The sequence below is a fragment of the Sander lucioperca genome, chromosome 2 (assembly GCF_008315115.2).
Source record: "Sander lucioperca isolate FBNREF2018 chromosome 2, SLUC_FBN_1.2, whole genome shotgun sequence".
In the NCBI taxonomy this organism is placed as follows: Eukaryota; Metazoa; Chordata; class Actinopteri; order Perciformes; family Percidae; genus Sander; species Sander lucioperca.
In genome coordinates, this window is record NC_050174.1 from 4,602,025 (window position 1) to 4,625,569 (window position 23,545).

The 23,545-nt window shown below is 39.5% G+C and overlaps 1 protein-coding gene across 1 annotated transcript in view; it reads right to left on the reverse strand.

Moving 5' to 3' along the window:
* Positions 1-376: 376 nt before the first annotated feature.
* si:dkey-215k6.1 (transmembrane protein 132C) overlaps positions 377-23,545 on the reverse strand; it is a 267,170-nt gene continuing 244,001 nt past the window's right edge. The window contains exons 7-16 of the mRNA XM_031305397.2: positions 19,179-19,384; positions 13,571-13,634; positions 13,163-13,294; positions 11,023-11,100; positions 8,511-8,573; positions 8,295-8,423; positions 6,547-6,675; positions 5,965-6,264; positions 5,220-5,494; positions 377-4,864 (exon numbers count right to left, since the gene is read on the reverse strand). Coding sequence (XP_031161257.1) covers positions 4,237-4,864; positions 5,220-5,494; positions 5,965-6,264; positions 6,547-6,675; positions 8,295-8,423; positions 8,511-8,573; positions 11,023-11,100; positions 13,163-13,294; positions 13,571-13,634; positions 19,179-19,384 — 2,004 coding nt within the window. The 3' untranslated portion in view covers positions 377-4,236. The remainder of the gene's footprint in view (positions 4,865-5,219; positions 5,495-5,964; positions 6,265-6,546; positions 6,676-8,294; positions 8,424-8,510; positions 8,574-11,022; positions 11,101-13,162; positions 13,295-13,570; positions 13,635-19,178; positions 19,385-23,545) is intronic.

The window sequence follows — 23,545 nt, forward strand, 5'->3', positions numbered from 1 at the left end:
TTCTGATTATGTTCTGTACCACCACTAAAGCTTGAAACACTGAGATATGAGTCAAAATACAAGATTATCATGGCAGGAAGCTGAAGAGGCTTGTTATTGTGACTCAAATGGAATAAACAATCAAAGAGTATTATAAGATAAAGGAGCAGGCTGTTTTGGTTATGGGTCTTTATTGGCCTCGATGAACCATGTTTAAACAATGACAATAGCAAAAAGAAAAGAAAATTTAAACAAAAAAAACGTTAGGGCTTGTGTCCACTGGCACCTCTTCTACCCATAGCACATTCAACTGTTGCCCATGTGTACCTCCCACTGTAACTAAACAACAACGGAACTCAGCTCTTTTGAGAATATGTATTTGTCTTTTAGTGGTTAGATTTTTTTCAGAACAAAGAACCACTGTAGAGTTCCCATTTTTTACTGCTTGGTTGCTGACTGAACTACTGCTACATCACATATACACACTGGCTTCATCCAAGAGGAATTGTTTAAAAAAATGCCAACCTGCATTGGTCTGAAAACAAGTTGGTTGAGAGATGCTGTTGCATGATCTGGTTCAAGAGGGGCGTCTACAGTGGCTAATAATGTAAAATCACCAGAAAAATTAGGCAGCACCATTTGTGCAGATCCTCTGTAGACACATAGCCCAACAAGTGTGTATAACAAGGCTGAGTGACAACATATAAAACAACTGAATCATCCAGTTCAAAGGCATTAAGACCTGTCTCAAAACCTTTCTCGTCAAACTTATGTTCATATGAAACTGTTTTTCAATAGAAAAATAAGCTTTGGATGAAATGCAATGTTCCTGTGTAGCATCATGTCGAATATTGAAAAAGTCAACGTTGTTTTTTGTTTTTGTTTTAAGATTATTTTTTGGCCTTTAATCGACAGGACAGCTTGAAGACAGGAAAGGGGAGAGAGAGGGGAGACGACATGCAGCAAAGGCCCGTGGCTCAGATTCGAACCCACGGTCGCTGCCAAGGACTCAGCCTACATGGGGCTGACACTCTACTGGGTGAGCTAGAGGTCGCCCCCCCAAAGTCAACATCATTGGTATGAACTGAACACATTGTCCTTACCGCAAAACCCTTACTTACTTGCCCTATATGAACATGACATTTCTACTCGCATTGGCTAAAAATTGCTATTACAAATTGGTTACATATGAACATAATTCTGTAGGAGACGGATCCATTTCCCTGTCTGCCAGCGAAATAGCCTGTTAACCAGAGGAATGTGGACAAAAATAAATAAAATGTGCTCTTGTTTCTGCATTTGACAATTCTTTGTTGAATGTTATTGGTAAAACTGAATTAGCATGAGTTAACACAAAACTCTCTCTAGTTGCAACAAACTATCCTGGCCATTGTGTGTAACTTCTAACAGCTGCAAAGATGGCAAAGGTGTCTCTGGGGAACTGTACTAAAGTTCAGCAGTAGTTCAGTAAGCATGCAGTAAATTGTGGTCCTTCCACAATGGCTCCATACAGAAGATTTGTCTTTCTCTGGTATTAAATAAAAGCTGAAATGCCCCAAAAATAACCAAAAAAATATTCTTGTATTTTTTTCAGTTGACATCCATACAGTTTTAAAATTGTACAACATGTAGAATTGGTGTCACAGGCTGTAAAATATGTTTCAACTCACAGTTCTAGTCAAGAGTCAAAAGGTTTTTCATTGAAAGCATTGCTACACTTCTACATTCAGCGACTATTGAATGTGTACCGGACTGATCCTTTCAATCACAGCAGTCTACGATACAGTAACGTGTATGAGTCCTGAACATACAGTATATAGTCGCCATCATCAGTCAAAATATCTATTGCTTTGGTGGAGGCTGTGCAGCCCATTTAGTTACCCCATTTGAAATCAGCTCAGGTCTCCTATCTGTGCCTATCCATGCTCTCTGTCCTTTGAATCCTGTATTCATTGAGTGTCAGACCTGACAATTGATCAATGTGATTTTATGTGCATTTTTATTATGTATCTTGTTCAACAAATGATTGAAAACAGATATGTTTATATCTGTAGTAGTCCAGATTCAGCTTTTGTTTTCTTTTTGACTAGCCCAACATCTTAACATTTGGTTTGGCTTTCTTTCTGAAATGGATGTCTTGGACTCATCAACCTCAAGCACTTTTGAGTGTGATGCATGGTGGACTACCTCCATTTTTACATCTCATTAAGGAGGTAAACGTATTCCTACCCTGTACAAAGACAATAACTCATTCAATACTTTAAACAAAGACAGGAACATCTTTAGAAAAAGAACCAATAAGATCACGTTCACATTGTGGTGATAGATAGTATTGTGTACCATATTTGCACTGTAAAATGTACAAAATATCACCGTGTTGTTGGCTAGTGACCTGCAGTCTAATTCACAAGCACTTTGAAGCATGTTTATTTATCTACAACATACAGTGTACTCTGAAACAGTAACACATTTATAAATAAATATTGCAATCTTAACAATCTTACAGTTCCTTTTTATTGTCAGTTCGTCACGACTCGTCACCTGAGCTTAATGAAGGTGAGGCAACCTCTGCCTGTTCAGTCTCTTTCCTTTCACTGTGTTCTCTTATGTGCTATTCACCAGCAGGTCTATTCTTTTCAATCTTTGCCCTTTCTTTCTGTCCTCACCCTCTCGAATGTTAATTTAAATAAATAGATCTCTAGGAGAAAAAATAATCATATATCCTTAGAATCTTAATACATCTTTGAAATAAAAAAGCTACAATTAATAGCCTTCCAAATGAGGAAAAAAATGTAACAAGGAAAAACATAATAAAACATTCTATTTATCAAAAAGGACAAACAAAAGGAAAATAATATGCATAACTATGTTCAGCAAAACAAACATGTTTCATGAACCCATATCTATTCGAGTGTCACTCCATTTTTATTTGTATTGTGATTTCATTCAATATATCCTGTTATCGCCATGTATAACACTGCAGGTACTCTGGTCCGTCTTGTTGCCTACATGGTTTCTGTTTTAAATAATCCTCATTATAAAGTGTTCGGCCAGGCTTTGCAAAGCTCGAGCAGCCTTGCAGCCTTCTTTTTATATAAGTCACCTCAGTCAGTTCCATTTTAGTTTACAGACAGTATTTCACTGTGTACTTCAGTTCACAAAGTTCCTACTGCTGTCCAATCACAGACAAGGAGAGGGGCCAGGGGATTATGCGATTGGTTGTGAATACAGGGAGAATGCCGCTTCTGCCATTGGCTGGAGGGTTTCATGAAACAGGAAATTAGCCTCAAATATGGCTAATGTCCTTTCCTGTCTGTAATTGTGCAAGTTTAAATGCCTCTGTCTTGGATCCAAGGGAGAAACAGTCTTTTGTGTATACTTTTTTCAACTCTTGACACATTCTGTTGTTTGAGGAAAGAGCAAGATCGCCAGAATTCATTGCTGAATGGCAGCTCCCACTGGTGCCTGAATTCATAGTTGAGTACTTGGAATATATATATATATATATATATATTTTTTTTTTTTTTTTTTTTTATTATTTTTTTTTTTTTACATGTTACATTTCACTTATGAGCAATGCCAAAAGCAAATGGGTCAAGTGATATAACAAAAACAAACAGATTGTATCTTTGATGTACACCTATTCTTCAGTAATCATAATCATTATATAACCATTCAGTAGACTTGGCTGGTAAATATTAAAACTAGATCTATCAATAATCAATCAACAGCCACAACCAAAAATGGCAATACACCATATGAATAAAAAATACTTCAGAAATTATGTTCTTGCCATCCTTGTTTAAATGTATAGTGGCTTGATAATGTTTGTCCAATAACATACCCTGAATTTACTGTATAGCACAATGGTTTACTGGTATTCTGAAAATAAACATGAATTACCAATAGTGACTTTATTATTGGTTTTTACAGTAATATCTTCACAATAAATAATATAAAACAAACTCATAATGTTATTTATTGTTTGCTACCATTGATTTCAGTGTGAGCTAGTGGTTACAGTATGCTTTCCATCACCTAAGGGGAGCTAAATGTAAGCATCCCCTACACTGTCTGGTCAATTATCTTCTAAACTCTTCACTACACTTTATATTCCCTTTACTGTTCTTATATTCCTCCTGTTCTCCCTCCCTTCATCCATTGCAAAGGCATTACAGGTGAATTGTACTCATTGTCCATCCTCCCCCTCCTGCACTCATCCTCTGCCCCTCCATTTTTCAGTCTCTTTCCCATTAGTCACAGATTGTCTTGTAGCCTCTCCATGTAGGTTCTGATTTCAGACTGACCCAGGTCCATATCCTGGCACACCCACTTGATGTCATCTTCGTTCCCATTGGTCACCAGGACTGAAGAGTTGGCGTATGGTCCACCCCCACTCAAATTATCATTGGGCACAACAGTGGCAAAAGACGTGAACTGGACCCTCTTGCGTTTGGCGGCTGCAACTGCAGCTGCAGCTGTGGATCCGGGGGAATTATTCAGATGCTCCGCTTGGCCAGTGCCATTTTTGCCACCAGTAGTGATTGCTGAAAGGCACTGATGCGGTTCTGGAACCGATCTGGGCAAAGTTTGTCTGTGGGTGATACCCCGGTGTCCACCTGTGCCACCACCCCGACTAATGGTGCCCATGCCTGTGCCCACGCCCATCACCAAGGTGTTACCAGCCCCGTTCAGCAGGTAATTGTTCTCCTCGTATCCTCCGTCATTCCGGTCAATGATGGTGGTGCACTCATCAGGCAGCCCGCCCTGGCATTGGTCAGAGTGGTCAGCTAAAAGGTCGGCCTCGTTGCCAAGCCACACCCAGTCATGGGCGTGGTTCATGTTGCCTCCTGCTTCCAGCACGGGAACCTGCTTGTGACGGTATCTGTAGATGAAGGACGATAATTAGTCTATGACTCAAGTACTATTTTGAACAAGTGCAATTTCAGGCTGTGCTGATTTTTTTCATATTGAAAATGGCCATCCCTTTATATAGACAGTAGAAACACACAGAGTAAAAGACAAGCATGGGTGAACCAAATTTTGCCAATAAACACATTGTCTGTCAATGCCGTGTGCTTTGTGTCCCGGCCTTTCAGGTTCATATGGTGATCCACACAGAGACTTCTCAACTGTGGTGTTAATGGATGGAGGCCTTAGGATTTTACCAACCACACACTTTTATTGCTGAGTTTCCGTAAAATAAAAAAATGGAGTCCTCAATTATCACAATGTTTTACCTGAAAGCAAAGCTGACACAGTTGATAAGGAAGACCAGTATTGCCAGACAGAATACACCCAAAAGGGCATACATTCCAATCTCCAGGTCCGACAGTCCTCTGGTGGTCCGAGTCAGCTCACTATCCCCAGTGCCTGGTACCTCCACTTGTGCTGGGTAGCTACTGTAGTCCCCTGCTTGGCTGGGGCCTCCGCCCCGGCTGCTGCTGCTGCCTCCACTGGCAGCTTTACCACCTGAAGCACGATGGGTTACTGTGCTCTTGGTTGTCGTGCTAACCTGATTAATAGAAATAACACATAGGTAGTTAAACAAATATTAACAAAAAAAAACTGGAATTCCTAGTTTCTTTATTCATACTCATGTTAACTGCTGCGTTAGGGTTAGTTTACGACCTTTTACATTAGTGGTGTTTTGTTGATGGTGTTTGGTGTTTTGTTATTGTTTTTTTTTTTTAATACACAAATTTGGGATGGATAGTTTAACATCGTAGGAAGAGGGACTAATTTTGAACAAAATCACTGTACTTTATAATCAAATATAGTGGAGTAAAAAGTGAAGTATTTCCATCTGTACTAGTCATATTTGAGATTTAAATGTCTGTCAATGTCTTGCCATTCTATCCAATTGAGCTACATAAGAATACAGTCAAACTCTCCAGTAAGGTTGTAGCGAATATTTTCTTTTACTGATTGCAGTGACAATAAATTGGAAAAAAAACTCTTTAGTCATCCATCGTTCCCCCCCACCTTTCTCATGGCTCCCTCCTCTCGATCCACTGCTGCACTGATGGACTTCCACTCCCCTCCATCCTTTGTTTGGTGCTCCCTGGTGCTGTTGTCCATCCCTCCTCTGTCATCCTGTCCATCTCTTCCCACCGCACCTCTTTCTTCACTCTTTGCTCCAAACTTCACTATCACATTGCCAACTCCAGATGCCAGCACACTCTTCCTTTTGGATTTCTGGCAGGTCTCAGAGATGACCATCTCTACACGAACCAGTGCTCCCTGTCCATCGCCCTCTGCCACTATAATAGGCCAATGCTGCTCCTAATAGAAAATAGAGACAATGTGAAGTTAAACAGACACATCACTATGGACACCAAACTGTCTGACCAATTTGCAAAATTGCAAAGTGTTTCCTCTTAATAGAAAATAGAGACAATGTGAGGGTAAACAGACACAGTACTTTGGACACCATACTGTCACTTTTGCAGAAGTGTTTCCTGAAAAATATTTATCACTAAAATGTCCATGTTTTTTTGTTTCTAGAATATTTTACACAGCCTTAAACCATTGGCAAGATAAAGAAAACTTGAAAATGGCTAGTACCTGATTGGTTATGGAGATGACACTCTCATCCAATGATACAGCTGAGAGGAGGAAGTCCTTGGGATCATAGACATCAAGTGGTGTCACTGAACCGTCACTGTACTGGATCCACGCACTGATCGCTGCTTCCTGAAAGTGAATGAGAAAAAATTGTCATGAGATACATAGAGACCATCTTGCAATGAGGAGGGAGGGGAGCGCCCCTGCTTGGATCACATCCATCTTCAAACTTGGACAGACTATGCTATCAAGATGACAAAATTAGGCCGCAGACAGACATATAAACACCTCTGTGGTAGTTCCCGCTACAGTAAGTGTCTCCCAGACCACATTTTGCCATGATGACACACACACACACACACATACACAGTACACTCACAAGGTGAAAACAATACTAGCATCGCTGTCACGGCAGGTAATAACTAAATGGGTATTAACAGTGTTTTCAACATGAACACAGAACTTTCAATCTTCCTTTATTGGGCAATGATGAGCTAAACCTGTTTTCTAGGAGTTATGAGGTAAAGATGCAATGGCTGTTTTACCATGCTCAAGTCCCAGGCCCCTTGATCCTCAAGGTATCTCAGTTCTGACTCGTGCTTCACTGAACGATTAACCCATTGCGAAGACCCAATGTACTCACAGGAGGCAGGGAAAGCTTGAAGAAGGGTTAATTTGAACATGGATTTCAACATCATGGCAGGTGATTCTGATCCAATTTACATCTCTCTCTGGACATGTTCCAATGCATTGTAACCCATTCTCATCACACGATATCACACGTTGTTCAAACTTACGCAGACTTCTCTGCAACTTCCACTCACCACATTACCATAACATAACTAATTATATCAGAACTTTATAACGTGTCATTCCAACATAAAGATTTTACCAAATATAAAAACATATGTGCTTAAGTGAAAAAGATATTGGTGTTGGGCCTATTAACTTGACAGTGTGACATGTTGTTTGACATGATTCAGCTGTTTGAGTCTCCAACACAATGGAAATAAATAGCATATTGTTAGTCTTGGAGCAGCACAAAGAGAGACATGTACATTACCATCCATCCCTCCACACAAACACACACAAACATTTTTCTTCTGACTTTCGTGCATCTTTCTCCAGCCTCCACCTCCACCATTACAATGAGGACAAATACTTGGAAGATGGAACATTTTTTTGTTTTTTTGTCAACAGTGGTCTTCCAACAGCAACTATTCCATAAATAAAAACAGAGTTCAGCAGAGAATGTATTTTCTCTGCTTTTCTTTAAGTAATCCTGCCTCACTAATTTCCCTTGATAAAACCCTTTGCTTTCTTTAATCAGAACACATAAAGGATTGTGTAGGTATAACAGAGCAAAAACCTCACTACAAAAGTAATTAAGCTCCAATGCGAGGAACAGCGCTTTATCACTTTTCCTCCCTTTATTTTCACATGAAATTGTAATTTTTCCTTGCCTCCTTCATTCCCTTATTTACACCCCCCCCCTTTCCCACAGGTCTTCTGTTTTTTACTTTTTTACACCCTGTTTTTTTCTCCTCTACTTTCCCTCTCCATAGTCACTTCACATTTCCACAGAAGCTATTGAATGATGTAGATACAAATAGAGATAGAAAAAAAAAAAGTTTGAATAAAATGAAATATATCTTTATTTTGATCGTAATGGGCTGCTTCTCGTCCAATTAGCCCTTGGTGATTTGGGTGTGTGAAAGTGTTTGCGTACCTATAGTACTATCCCCTACCTGTTTGGGTGTGTGTAGCAGGTCTGTGGCTGTAGTCGTTAGCTGTATAGCCTGGTAATTTCCAGGACTTGCTGTCATACTGAGCGACAGAGACGCAACCAGCTGGACACCCAGGTCAGTGATGGTGACCTACACAAACAGGAGAATATCATATTACGTGCCAATAAAAAGGACTTATATGCCAAAAACATTAAATGATTCAATATATTATTTTACCTTGTCATCCAAAACAGTCACAGTCTTCTCTGCCAGGATGGAGTCAGACAGCGGGGACAGAACCTGCAGCAAAAGATCACACAACACATAAATAGTTGTAAAAAGGACATTAACAATTAAAATTTGAAGTTTTTGCTTTCTGAAATGAATCTGCATTATTAGAGTTGCAGAGTAGTCTACATATGCACTAAAGCCATTTAATCCAAATGTGAGTTCCTAAAAGCTTTCATTAAAAAGTTGCATTCTGTGGCAGCTTTACATTTGTCTGCTCTAACACCCAGTGTCTGCTAAGTCTTTCCAGAGAAAAAAAAAAATCCTAAAAACAACAAGTGTTCACAAGCTGCAAAATCAAGTGAAAAGACATCATGTTGCTGACATATTGGTTGTTTGACAGGTGATGGAATGACAGCTTGTGTCTCAAAAAGATGCAAGCTGTGAAGAAAATAATGGGGAACAACAAGTTCCTGATCATGCTGCATCAAGTATAGGATATTAGGAAGTACACATTAGGAAAACTCTGAAACACAGTACGGGAGAGAGTTGGATTATATGAGCTTTTATTGTTGTCTCTGTGATTTTTGCCTTAAGGTGACAGTAAAGTGTTTAACACTGGCGAGAGCTGGTTAACATCACAGTGCTTTGGGCCACATAGACTGGCAGTATTTGTTTGTTACTGTAACACACACACACACACACACACACACACACACACACACACACACACACACACACACACACACACAGCCGTATGCCTCCCAGCTGGCGTCCAATGTGTCAGCATTCAACTAAGACATCTTAGTAACAAAGCACTAGGCCAAAACCTAAGAACTAAAAAGAAAGTGAATGAAAAGAGAACAGAGAGAGAGCATAAGTGAGAGCCGGTGAGCGAGCTAGAGAGAAAAAAATGCAGTAGGTGTCAGTGAGAGAGAGACAATGACAAATCGAGGAGGACAGAGAGTGAGAGGGGCAGAAAGAAGGAGTGGGAAAGAGATTGGGGTACAGATGGAGAGAGGGAGCAGCAGACAGACTGTGATAGAGATTAGGAGCCCTGTGCTGTAGTGTGCTACTCCGCCTGGCGACAGGAGGACAGGCAGATCTGATTGGTGTACAAAGAAAATCTCTCAGTGAACGTGTCGGGGCGTCAAACTCAATCCCACCCTCAGCGAGCTAACAAAATGCAATGATTGACATCTTTGGGATTGCTCCTCAAGACAGGCAGAAAATAAGAGGGCGAGAAAGAGAGACTGGGAGGGAGAAAGGAGAGAGAGAGAGACGGGCAGGAGAGGAAGAGGTGAGACTCAGGGGGACGGAGCGGGGGGCTAAAATTGAAATGTCAAACTATCAAATGATGGCTGTCGACTCTGGCACCTCAATGGGAATGCTGGGTAAATTCTCTCTCCTGGCTCCCAAACAGAGCACAGCTGTCTGTATGTGTGTGTGTGTGTGTGTGTGTGTGTGTGTGTGTGTGTCTGTGTATGCTTGCATGTAGTGCTCCCCAGTCGAACGGATGCAAACACACACTCAGCTGTTCCCCAAAATCCCCAAGATATCCCCCACTGCTGCGCCGAACGCAGCGCCAACCCACTTCTAATACACGCACAACACACTCTTCAGAGCAATTACGCAAATGTAAGCACTTAGAACGATCCTGAATCATGAAGACATACAGTTTATATATACATGAAAGACGGAGATGTAACATAATAGGATAGAATATAACAAACACTGTATTGACTATGACTGTGACATATTTAGCAGTTTTGCCTTGGCTCTGCTATATAACAGTATACCAGTAATGTAAAACAGTAAGCCACAGAACTGTCTTCCACTGTTACATTCAGTCACAATGGGCCGGCTTATTGGAATTCAGCAAGAGCGCGAGTGTGTTCACTGTGTGCCAGTGCAAGTGTGTGTCTGTGTGTAATTGCTGAACGTCACACTGAGATGTCAGGGCCAAATCCGACAGTTAATTGTGGCTAATTGTGTAACGAGCTAGCAGGCAGGGCTTATAACTGCAAGAGAGGAAGAGGGGAGGAAGAAAGAGAGGATAATGTTTACATCACTGGAGTGTTTATGGCTGCAAAGTGAGTTGTCAAATTACACTGTCAAATTCACATAATCATACATTTTTAACCGTCTTTCTCCAGAGTTGTTGTCCAACAAATGATGAATACATTGTCGATGTTGAGTGTGTTTTTTGAATCTTTGAAATGCAATTTAACCACTGATTGTGGGGATGCTTTATAGTTCGTAGATGGTACACCAGAGTTTGTCTAGTTCTAAACTTTACATTCTATTATTTCATTAAAAGCTAACTTTAAAACCACATGAGAATTTATTTATTTGTTTTTGGGCTATTTCATTTTATTTTATATTTCATTCTCAGGTCGGTATAAGAATGTGAATATACCTCTTCAGTTACAGTAGGAGAATGAGTTGTTTTGTGGTTTGGAATGATAATATTAACTAAAATATTTAAAACATAATGTGAAAGAGAACAGGCTGTACATACCTGTATAGTGGTAATCCCCAGGTCCCGCCCGATCAAGATTTGTCCGTCTATCAGTCTGGCAATGCGTGGATCTTCTACCTGAGGAGCACAGAAACAGCTGTCAGCCACTACTACAAGTTTAATCACTTTGTTTATAGGGCTTTTGTGCATTTATCCTGGATTAGTACTACAAAAATATTTTTTTAAACTATAATTCAATAGTCAAACATAAGTCCAAACAGGAAAGAGTTTAAAAAAAGGTTTAACATCAAACATCAAAAGTGAGAAGACAAGATCGATACTAATTTTGTGCTTGTGCGCTAGAGTTAGAGCTACAGTTGGGAGATGGCTAGCCTAGCTTAGCATAGACACTAAAAACACAGGGAAACAGCTAGTTTGGCTCCCTCCAACGATTTTAAATCTGCCTAACAGCACCAATGCAGCTGAATCTGTAATCCATAAATCCATACTAATAGAAATGTAAACACAAGCTGTACAGTAACTATTTATCTGTAAACAACATTCAGGCACACTTCCCGAAGTCTCATCATCACATTGAGGTTGCTAGGCAACCAGCAGTGACACTGCAAACAAGAATTACACTGTGTTGACACTGGCCGCTAAAGTGCCGCAATTGGCAGGGAATTGCTGGGAAGCGCTGCCCGATTCCTTTCGGCGCCCATTCACATAGCACGTGCCCTGCTGAGATATGAAGCAATCATTTCGGCGTCTGATCTATATTTTCCGCAAGCTTTTCTTGCAAGAAAACACACTGATAATCTATTATAAACGGTATCGAAGACATATTATATATGATATAAATGATCTGATTCTGATAAATGATAAAATATGCGTCCCCTGCTTGCCAACATGCCTTGATTTTCCTGCCCCTCTCCCTGCTGTTTTCCTGGAGTTTCAAATTCCCAGATTTTTACATAATGAAATATCCAAACCTGCCCATCAACTATATTTATTTAGAAAGTCACTGCTGTTTGTTGTCACTGCTGCTTGCCCTTCTCTGGACATATGGCGGCCAATCGCAGCAGTTCAGCAGCCAGCATAAACCCGGTGTTGGGCAAAAGGGTAAATTATTGTTGTAAAGAAATTGTTAAAGCATTGCCATTCATTAATGTTTATGTACAGATTAAACAAACAAGGTACAACGTGTTGATTGGGTAATTTTAATGCTAAGATAATAACCCTTTGTATCTAGCTATATGCTTAATGTACAGACATAAAAGTGCTATTGATCTTTCTAATCTCATGTGACTCTTGAAAAGCAATTGATTATATTTCCCAAAATGTTGAACTATTCCTTCAAGGAAGATATAGTGTACGTGTGCGCATTAGGCCTGCACGATTCGGGGAAAAATATGAATCACGATTTTTTAGCTTAGAATTGATATCACGATTCTCTGCCACGATTTTTTTCTCACTTAAAGGAACACGCTGACTTATTGGGATTTTAGCTTATTCACAGTAACCCCCAGAGTTAGACAAGTCGATACATACCCTTCTCATCTCTGTGCGTGTTGTAACTCTGTCTGACGCCCCCAGCGCTAGCTAAGCCTAGCACAGATCCTGGAGGTAACTGGTTCCAACTAGCCTACTGCTCCGAATAAGTGACAAAATAACGGCAACATGTTTCTATTTACATGTTATGATTTGTATAGTCACAGGGTGTATGTATGGACTTATCTAACTCTGGGGGTTACAGTGAATAAGCTAAAGTCCCAATAAGTCGGCGTGTTTCTTTAAGTGTAATGTGTATTGCACACATGAACCATGACAAAACAAAACAAATAGTACTAAACATAGATTTTTTTTTGGCACCTATAGCACATTGCGCATCACCACAAGCCTGTAAACATAGAGGCTTCAATGAATAAAGAAAATAAAGTACACACTGGCCATTTAAGTGCAGTATGCTACCAAAAATAGTGACATATAACACACTGAACTAAATATGGCCCTGATACAGGCTCTATCTGAACTCCTTGAACATGTCTTTACATAATTAAAACATGTCAATGTCAAATGCTTTCAATAAATTAATAGAAGGAGAAAAATAAATCAAGATCGGTGAATCGAGATCGCGATTTTATAACGATTTATTGTGCAGGCCTAGTGCGCACATATGTGAGTATATGTGTATACCTACCTTTAGCTGGTCCACGACCAAATGAGTGATATCAGCTTGCCAGTCCGCACCCAACATGTAGACCATCTCTCCTCCTGGGTCAGAGGGTTCTGCGACAAAATGGGTAAGGACACGCACCAAGGCGTACTGGTACTGTAAGGTCAAGAGAAAGTTCAAATCAGACATTAATGATTAACTACATAATGGCCACTGTGTTATCTTGTGCGTAAACTTGTAGAAAAATAGTACACAATAATACTGCACAGTAACTTAAACCAACTGAAGCAAAGCATTACAGTACATACAGTAAGTCACATTTCAATCCCAGTATGTGGTCAGACAGCTCTCACTGCCTTTTAGGGATACTGACATTGAGGAAAAGGATTAACTCTCTATACAAGTTTGTGATGAAAACCAATTAAATAATACCTGTAGGGTGCAGCCTTTGCCCTTCCTCTCATCATCCTCATCATCTTCACTGTCTCTAGTAGGTCTGGGAGGGAAAAAAAATAAATGAGACAGAGAGAGAAAGAGACAAGAGAGGGTGAGCTTATCTGGTAATTAAATGCCATTATTATACTCTACACTCATCTTCAGTAAATCTACTGTATAATCTCTGCTCCAGGTTACTCTCTCAGTCAATATAAAAAAGACACTTAGGTTTTTAATCCAGCTGTAACACTTATAAAACACTTTAGTTGTACAGTGTGCAACTAAAGTGTGCGGGAAAATTTTCTAGTTCTAGTTTTGTATTTAGACTTTCGAATTTGTGTTTGTATCTGTCCATCTGTCTGTCTGTCTGACTGTGTTGTTTTATTGCTTCTATATTGTTTTTTATCACTCTGTAATGCTGCATTCACATACAATTACTCTTTAATTTGATTTAGTCCTTGTTGTGGGAGTTTCATGAGTTTTTTCCACCTCTTTCCTGTATGTCAAGTACAAACACTTTATTGAAAGTTTAGCATATTTCAAAAGACACTTGCAGTACTTCTCAACCAGCAGCATATCATACGTATAACCTTTTTAAATGACTTTATCTTGTTAAAGTAAAAATCTGCATCTGAATCTGAATTTTTCTTATCCAGTTTTTCCATATTTTCCATTTGTCGCCGCTGTGCACTTCAGATTAAAGCAAAAATTAAACAATTATATTAACACATATACGTTAAGAAATATCAACGATTAATATGAAAATGCATATACTTGGTGTAATTCCACAGCTAACGAGGCTGAAGAATCACAGTCAAATAAAAAAATTAAAATGAATCTGAGAATACTTTGACTACACCATCAGTATTAAAACAGAAAACCTCTCTCTCCCTGAGTGGAGGATCTCTTTCTCTTTCATACTCAGACACATAAAGAAACACACATTCCCTCTTCTCTGCCTCCCTTTGTGTAATATCTTCACAATACAACATGTAGGCAGGCCCGCACTGGACCATACATTCACACAAGAACACAAACACACACACATGACTACCTCTGTGTCCTTTAACTGTCCCGGAGTGTGAAACCCTGGTAATATTACAGGAATTCTCTTTCCATTTCCCAGTGTCCCAGCTGCACAGGTGTCTGTGTAAGAGTGTGTGCCTAATAGTGCTTGTGTTTCACTCTGTGAGATACAAGTTAGGGAAGATAGTGGTGTGTATGTGTGTGTGTCTGTTTGTGTATGTGTGTGCACACGGGTTGGTGACTATCTGAGCAGAAAGTGGTGAAATTGAAAAATAGGTCCAGCAGAACAGAATGTAAGGGCGTCAAAATAGGGGAACAGAAGCAACACACACACACACACACACACACACACACACACACACACACACACACACACACACACACACAAAACTACTCATACACCCACATACCCACGCACACACTAATTCACAATCACACATAGAGGCACGGAAGCAGGCAGGCACGCATGCAAGGAAAAAAGACACAGACTAGGAATGGGTTTTTATAACCTGAAAAAGAAGTGCACATGCATATTTTAGCTGTTATTAAAATCTGAGCCTTAAGTTTCCCCATTGTGACTCTGAATTTGAGTTCAAGAAACTAAGTTGGATGCTGTGCAGGGCATGAAATTGGCACCCGCCCACCCGCCAAATGCGGGTAACTTTTGTGATTGCCGGGTGAAACTGTCAATCTACCTGCCACGTTGGCGGGTAGCCAATGAGAATTGAGTGATTCAGACACCTAACTATCGGTAAGCAGGGTACGCCGTTGCTTACGGGCCTGGTCCAATCAGGGGCCCGCATTACTGGAAGACATTGATTGACAGCCGGGGCCCCTTATCGCATTTTCAATACTCACACAATCCCAGCAGTCCCATGTGCAGCCACTGACCAAGCGGGAGTGAGAACGGGTAAAGTTAATTTCCTAGTTTCTGATATGAAGACGAGACGTGTGTGTGACTCGAACATCTCACATTTACCAACAAAACGTACAGCGAAAGACCGTGCAAAACATTTCAGACCGTCCTGCCAATATACATTATATATATATATATATATATATATATATATATTTATGTATACATTTTAACATAAATTTACGCTGTCACTGAAGCTGCTGCTGTTTCAATGCTGTCGGCTCTCTGCAGCGGGCGGGGCTGCTCCGTTTCCCCCGCGACTGACGCGCACACACAAACACACACACACACACACACACACAATCACACGCAAACACACGCACCGACACACACACAATCACACACAAACGCACACGGTGGATGCAGGAAAAAACGCAGATGAGACCTACAGGATGACCTAAATTGAGGACAGCTTCTCTCGTTATTGTAAGTGTAATGATAAGTTAAAGTCCAACAAGTACTTTATCAAACCGTATGACTGTGTGTCCCTGGCCAGGATAGGAAATTAACTAACAATGTAAAGATTAACAAGCCACTGACAATGACAGATATGTTCATATTTGATTCATTCAATACATTCTTATTTTGTGTCTTAAATCCACCAGCCTTTTTCATATTTTACCAACATTTGCAGCATCCTGAGCCTTTTTGGTAAGGTTCCTAGGAAATCTCAGCCCAGAATAATGAATTAATAGTAATAAGTATTATTCTCCCCAAAACAAGTTTCCTTTTTATTTATTTTTTTATTTTTAAAAACTATACAAAAAAAATTCTTGTGTTATGGTGTGCATTCACCAGTGTTGTTGTGGTGCGCGTAGGCTACTCCTGATTTTGTCAGTCATCTCATCTCTTATATGCAGTGGCGAGCCAACACCAGGCCCCTATGCAGGATTATCAAGGCGGGCCCCCATACTACAGCACGTGATGACTGCGCAATGTCCACGAGTAGGCTACCATCAATAGGACAGGATAGGATCATAGAGACACAGCAATTCCTGTTTTTCACCTTTATGAGGCAAAAAAAAGTGGCTGGTGGTCAAAAAAGTTAACTTCATGCCCTGATGCTGTGTATTCAAATGTGGCAACTTCTTGCTTACACATCCCTTCTTTATAATGAAGTTAGAGTGGCTTAGATTATATAATGCATTTTGGTACATGTGCAAAAGCGGAAACTCAATGTAGAAAATGTAGAAGTTTATCACATGCTTGATGTTCATAATGCCTCGCATAGCTCCATCCTCAGAGGAAATACACAAAAGGTTGGATGTCATTCAGTTGAAAGATTTTATTAAACATTATAGACTCTGTGAGAAAAAGAGGGAGAAGAAGTAATAGAAATATAGAAAGAAAAAGAAAATATGAGCCAAACAGAAGAAAGAAAAATAGAAAGCGAACAATATACTTCTGCCAAGGCATCATGATCCTCTACATTTTGTATTACATCAGTACAAATCTACACAGTGATTTTTTTGTATTGAGAAAATAATCTCAGTTTATAAGGTTTAAACTACTATACATTTCCCAGATCTGCAGCATCTGAATCAATTGAACGAATTATTTTGTCCTTGACTCATGGTCTGAATTTACACCAAATTTAATTAAGAAAAGCTACGTTTTAGTGATTACCTGTTAACAGATAAACAGAGACCGAAACTACAACCTTCTAATTAGGTAAAAATACAGTAAGTGACAAAATAGACAGAAGAAGAAATGAAGATAATAGTGGGACATTTAATAAACAAATAACTTCTACCGTTTATATGCTAGAGTGCCAATTTAGTCTGTCCTACATTCATCTTTCTCTATACAGTATGTTGTTTTGCATTCACCCTCCTTCCTTCTTCCACATTACACAAACACACAAACAGCTGCACAGAACATAGGCAAGCATGTGCATGCACACACACACACACACACACACACACACACACACACACAAACAAACAAAGAAACATGTGGGCACAAACTGACACTTAAACACCAACATCCTGTAACTGATCCACCCACTCGCATTGAGACAGAGAGAGAGAGAGAGAGAGAGAGAGAGAGAGAGAGAGAGAGAGAGAGAGAGAGAGAGTGTGTATGTGTGTGTGTGTGTGTGTTTTTTTGTGTGTGTGTGTGTGTGTGTAAGTGAATGAATGCCTCATTCAGTGGCAATGATGCTAAAGCCATAATAGTAGTCATCAGTATAGCCAGGCAGGCCTTGACCTCATAGGAAATTATGGACTGGCTAGAACGCTCTATATAGTGCTCTGTACTGCGCCATTCAATAAGCACTACATCACATACGCACACATGTGCATGTACACACACAAAGACAAAGGCACACATACAAAAGCCAAAAGACATAGACATTCACACATTCCCTCGGTTTATCCTTTCTTTTCTCTCTCAGTCGCAAAGTAACACACACAAATCTTAAAATTTATCGTAAAGCAAAATTACATGCAACATTGACACGTACAGTCTCTTTCTTTTGTCTTTTTTTTCTCACATGCTCAAACTCAGTACTCTTCGCTGAAGAAACAATATGCTTTGACTGCTTTCAAGCAGAGCAAGTGCATGGACCAAGAGCTGTAGTCAAAGTTCAAAGTAGCATATCTGCCTGTTCTGTTGTTTCAACCACAGAACACAGAATACATTACAGAACACAACAAGTTTGCTGTGAGAGGACATCCTGATTGTTTTGTTTGTATGTGTATATCATACTGTGTATACTGTACTAATACGTACACACAGCACAGCTAGATTTTTTGCATATTCAGTTATGTTGTTGCTGGTGTATGCTCATCAGTAGGGTTCTGAGTTCATACATGATCTACAATATGTGTAACACTTCAACATCAATAAATGGCACCAACAATCCATTAAAAAGAAAAATCAGTTGAATTGCTTTATGCTACAAAGAAATAAGGAACCAATTTATTTAGCATATGATAACAAATTAATTACATATATATATATATATATATATATATATATATATATATATATATATATATATATATATATATATTTATTTATTTATTTTTTTTAAATATGTTTATTAATCTTATTTTACCATGTTACCAGCTCCCCTCTCTTGGGACAATAACGGTTATAGATTAGAGCTAGACAAATAATTCAACTTAAAAAATATATTGAACAATATTAGTTTATTGCAGACATATTAGTATCTGCGATTTAATGTCAGCTGATAAGTAACAACAAAATTGCCAAAGACATCTGTCCACCAGAAGTTTATTTGTCAACTGTAAAAGCTTGGGCCAAGGTACACTTAACAAGCTTAAACATGTTTTTGTAGCAATAGAGAAATTAGTTTTGGCCTCAAAAATCTAGTATTGGGTGGGCTCTTTTGTTAACTACCAGCCAGAAGTAGCTGGCGGAGCTGGAGATGACGCAAGAAGAGGATCCCTCACTGGCTTCCCACTCGTGAACACTATATACGTTCAGTTTTCTAACAACAAACCTTTACGTTTGTGTTACCTGGTCTGATCTGTTATATAGCTGCTATATTGTCTTTTTCCCACAAAAATGAAAGGTACACAGGCATGTTGTACAATTGCCTTCACTACATGAATCAGTAAAATGCAAACATTTACACATGCTTACACCCTCTATGTTTCCCTCAGTTGTGCCCTTAAGGTCATACAGGTAATTTACCTCTTGTTAGTGATGATTGGTACCCTCCAGCCTTTAACCTGGCTCAGCTCAGTATCTGACACGTCTATCTGCAGAGGTAGCTTGGGCACCCAGACTGTGAGCTGCAGCTGAGCAGATAGGTGCAGGTAGGTAAAGTTGACTGCCAAAGACTGCCGGCCGCGCATTTCTTTACCGTTCACCAAAACCTGGTCACAGTTTGGGGAAACCTGAAAAGAGGACAAGAGCAGGAACAAAAGAAGAGAATTGGGTTGCGTTTGGGACAACGTGCATGCAGAGTCTGACACTTCTAAAGGACCTCACACAGACTTAACCCGACGATTTCTGCAGAAATAGATGCAGCCCCTGCGAGTTTTCATCAGAACATTTGTGCTCTTGCAGTCGATAAGATCTTTTGTCAGTGATTGCTTACACTTTTACTCATCCTGTAAAGCACTTTGGAACAAATTTTTGCAAAGTGCCCTAAAAAGAAAGGTTAATAATATGCTTCTGGAGCTTCTTCTTGCCACATTGGTGGCACCCGATACCCAGGGAACTCGTGTCACCTCCACCAATCTGAAGCAATGTATTAAATGTACAACTTGTAACATTCTAAAACCAGTAATTCACATTCATTTTAAGACATTAGTATAATTGCTTTGAACACATCAGACCACCCAGGAGAATACTGCCAACCTTTGCACTGTATTTTAAATGTGCCAAAGGATCTAGGAGGAGATCTGGTCTAAAATCAGAAGAAAAAACATTCTCTCTGTGAGAGGAATTATGAATAATAGTCCTACATAATGACGACACTGATATAAGTTGGAGACTATCAGTCATCTAAACCATGGTCTCATTGTTTACAATAATTCATAGTCACAGATTAATTTTACAGTTATACCCTGTTTAACCCGAAACCCCTACACACTACATTACATGTGAGTCAGTCGTAACTCAGCTAACATTTTTTACAATGGTGGAAAGTAACTAGGAACATTTACTCAAGAACTAGTACAATTTGATGGTACTTGTTAGTTAGAAAGATAGATTATAAAGACAGTTGCGTTCTCGTATACAGGCAGCCGCCGTCTTGGGAGCTACTGTCTTTCTAAACTATCTTTTTAATAAACTGTCTGTACACTTACAATGTTTTCAATGCTTCGGTTAACATTTAGGGACCCTCATTATGCTACCGTTGAAGTGTGGTGATATGTTGAGCCTTTTTAGTGGTATAAAATAACGATTTGTTTTTCCTTTCCCTGTGCCCCGAATACTAGCGTTGTAAGCTAATCAGTGGTCCGATCTAGCTTGTTTCAAGCTACAAACATATTCGATTCGCATGAAAACATGTCCCAGAGAACGATCGAGTGGGTACACATCTGTTATTAACCCTTAGGTTCGTTTTGTGCCGGAATTGTCCTTTAACAATGATTTCTCCAGACTAAACTATTTTCAGAGTTCATATGCATATGGTGTCTGCTCAGACACAGTTTGTCAGACGCAACAAGGACGCAACAAATAATTAAATAAATATTCATTGTCTCAAATGACACATTAAAGCTGTCCAATCATGCTATGGTAACACCAAATTAAATACAGATTTGTCATTATCAAAACGCTGTGGACATCATTCTTATGTTTACCTCTCAGTTTCATAAACAGTCACATCTGTGGAAAATAGAAAACGTCTTTTGTATCAACTTGACTGAATTTACGTATTGTCCTTAACAGCACCATTACGTGTTTTTCCATAATTATCGAAATGCAGATATCTAGTTTTAGAACAGTATTATTCAAATTCAATTGATACTGAAGTGAAAAACATTTATTCAGACACTGGATTATTATGGTTGTGTTTCAGAAATTGGACAGCACCCTTAAAGACACTCTGACAGGCAGAAAAATGGAAAAGCCAGGATTTTAGTCAGTTTCATTTTCACCCTCCTTGCTCATCTGACTGTGTGACTGATTGCGATGACATCTTTTTGGACAAATCATCCCACGTGTTTTACCAACAATGGATTCATGCAAGAAGGAAACTGATCCTAATGCAATGTAGGCATATTGTGATCTTTGCCCAGTTGTTGTGGTAGCTTATCTTAAATCAAGATTTAGCATATATATATTATTCTGGGCCAGTTAGTTGGTAATATTTTGTCTCGGAAATTATACTCAAAACTATGATTGTCAATTAATATAAAGAATACTGACTGAAATCATGTACAAATGTTAAATCTATAATGAGGGTAAATATTAAATCATGCTGTGTTGAATATATTTACCGTCATTTTGTTTTTCTCTCTCTGTCCCTCCCCCTCATTATTTCTGATTCTTTTTTCTTTTTTGTTCTTTCTCCTCACCCCTTCCTTTTTTGCTCTCAGGCTCATACTTAACATGAACCCTTTAGTCTGACTTTATCTGCCTTTCAAAGTCTACCTGCCTCACCTTTCCATGCTTTTCCACCTTAATTTGCAAAACTGCTAATTTCCATACCCATACGGATTATTTCCCCTAAATCCTGCTTCACTGCCTTTTTTTGACGTGCTTGGTCGGGACTTGTGGCGTCACTATTATGACGCTCTGGGTTGGGACGTACGTTTAACTGACATGCGGCACAAGAACGGGACAGTTAAGTTTAGGAAAACATTGTGGGTGGGGTTACAAAATGTACATTTCAGTGACACGTGGGACAAGAATGGGACACAAACCCCAGTCTCCTGGGTGAAAGTTCTGTGTTGTTTGGTCCACCTCTTTCAAGCGTGCCCGGGCACGGTTTAGCGTACAGTGTCCGGGCACAGAGCAATCACACTAGTCAAACGAACCGGACTTTGGGGTCAAACGTGCTATGGCACGTTTTAACTGGGCCTAGTGTGAGTACGCCCTAAGTACACTCCACATGAGTGATGCTAACTTGCCAGCTAGCATTAGCTTATAGTTTTAGCTGTGTGTTAAAAGGCTATTCTATAAGAATATGTAAATCTGTGTAGGAGAGGATCAACACTCACCATTATGTGATTATGATGTTTAGCCACTTAATGACAATTTGGAGAACATTGCAAATTTTGACATTAAAATATTAACTTCAGGTTTTAGATCAGGGTCCTGGCTGATTATTGTCGCGCTCGGGTCGGATCAGGCTAAGAACTTTCCATTTCCCTGATAAATACAAACAAGCACGCACAGCACTACACACACTTTGTGTCGTGTGACATTTTTTTTCTGGCTTCCTCATGAAAGTCTTTGATCTCAAAAGAGGTTAACATTTTGTACATAAGTGCAAAAACGTTTCGTCTCTATCTACTCTTACCTTTTAATTTCTTTGAATTTTACTTTTTTCTCTCTGCTTCTGCTCCCCAACATAAAAGGAAAGGTGCCCAACCCTCTCTTTTTTTCTCTTTTACTTTCTTTACATCTCCCCCAACATCCACTATTTTCCTCTCTTGACCCTCTCTTTTTCTTTTGTCTCCGCCTTGCCCTCCCTCCCCCATCGAACCGTCTCCCTCTTCATCTTCGTCTCTCTCTGAAACCTGATTTACCGCTTGTTAACATCAAAGGGATGTTAGACTGTTGGTGCCTCAAACTATTTCTCCAAATCATTCTTATATTCCAGGTGAAAATCAGTGTGAAAACTGCACTTGGTAACTGTGGCAGGATTTAGTTTCCAATGAAGGTATGAGACAGCAGAAGTCATTGGAATGCACAATGGTTCTGCTTGAACTACCACACAGCCATTGTCCAGGACTGTTATTTCTACCACAGGTTTGCTGAATTACTTCTGCTCTATGGCTGAATGTCCCAAAGGAACGTTTTAGGAAAATCAAGTTTTTGTTCATTTAGTCAGCTTTTGGAAAGTTTGAAGAGATAGGCTGGGAACTTTTCAGGTCAGCTACACAGGAGTTTGGGTTTTAAGAAATAATAATTTGATTCCACTGCAGAGCGATGAACTCTGAATTACTAATACAAAATGGATGCAGGATAATTACACGATATACATCTCATGATCTTTACTCTAATACTAGCAGGCTATTTGCCATGGAAGTTGTTTACAATGCATTTAATTGTATGGGAGCGGCTTCTAAGAGCTGCCAGAACCGATCTACGGAGATCCATTTCACTCCCTATTTAGCCCCACTGTACCGAATTTGGTTGCAGTTCCACCAGAGTTCCACTGGGGGTGATCACAGGCAAGTGCAAAATGAATGGGACTCTATGGAGCTAGACGGCTAAATTTGTCTCTTTCGCCTGATTGTCGTTGAGAAATCTCAGATTTGATTGTAGTTTTTGCAAGTTCAACATGGATTATAGGTCAAAAGTTGAATGAACGAGTACTTATGTCCTTTCGATTTCTTACAGGTTGAGTCATTGTTACCCATAACACGCTAGCATTC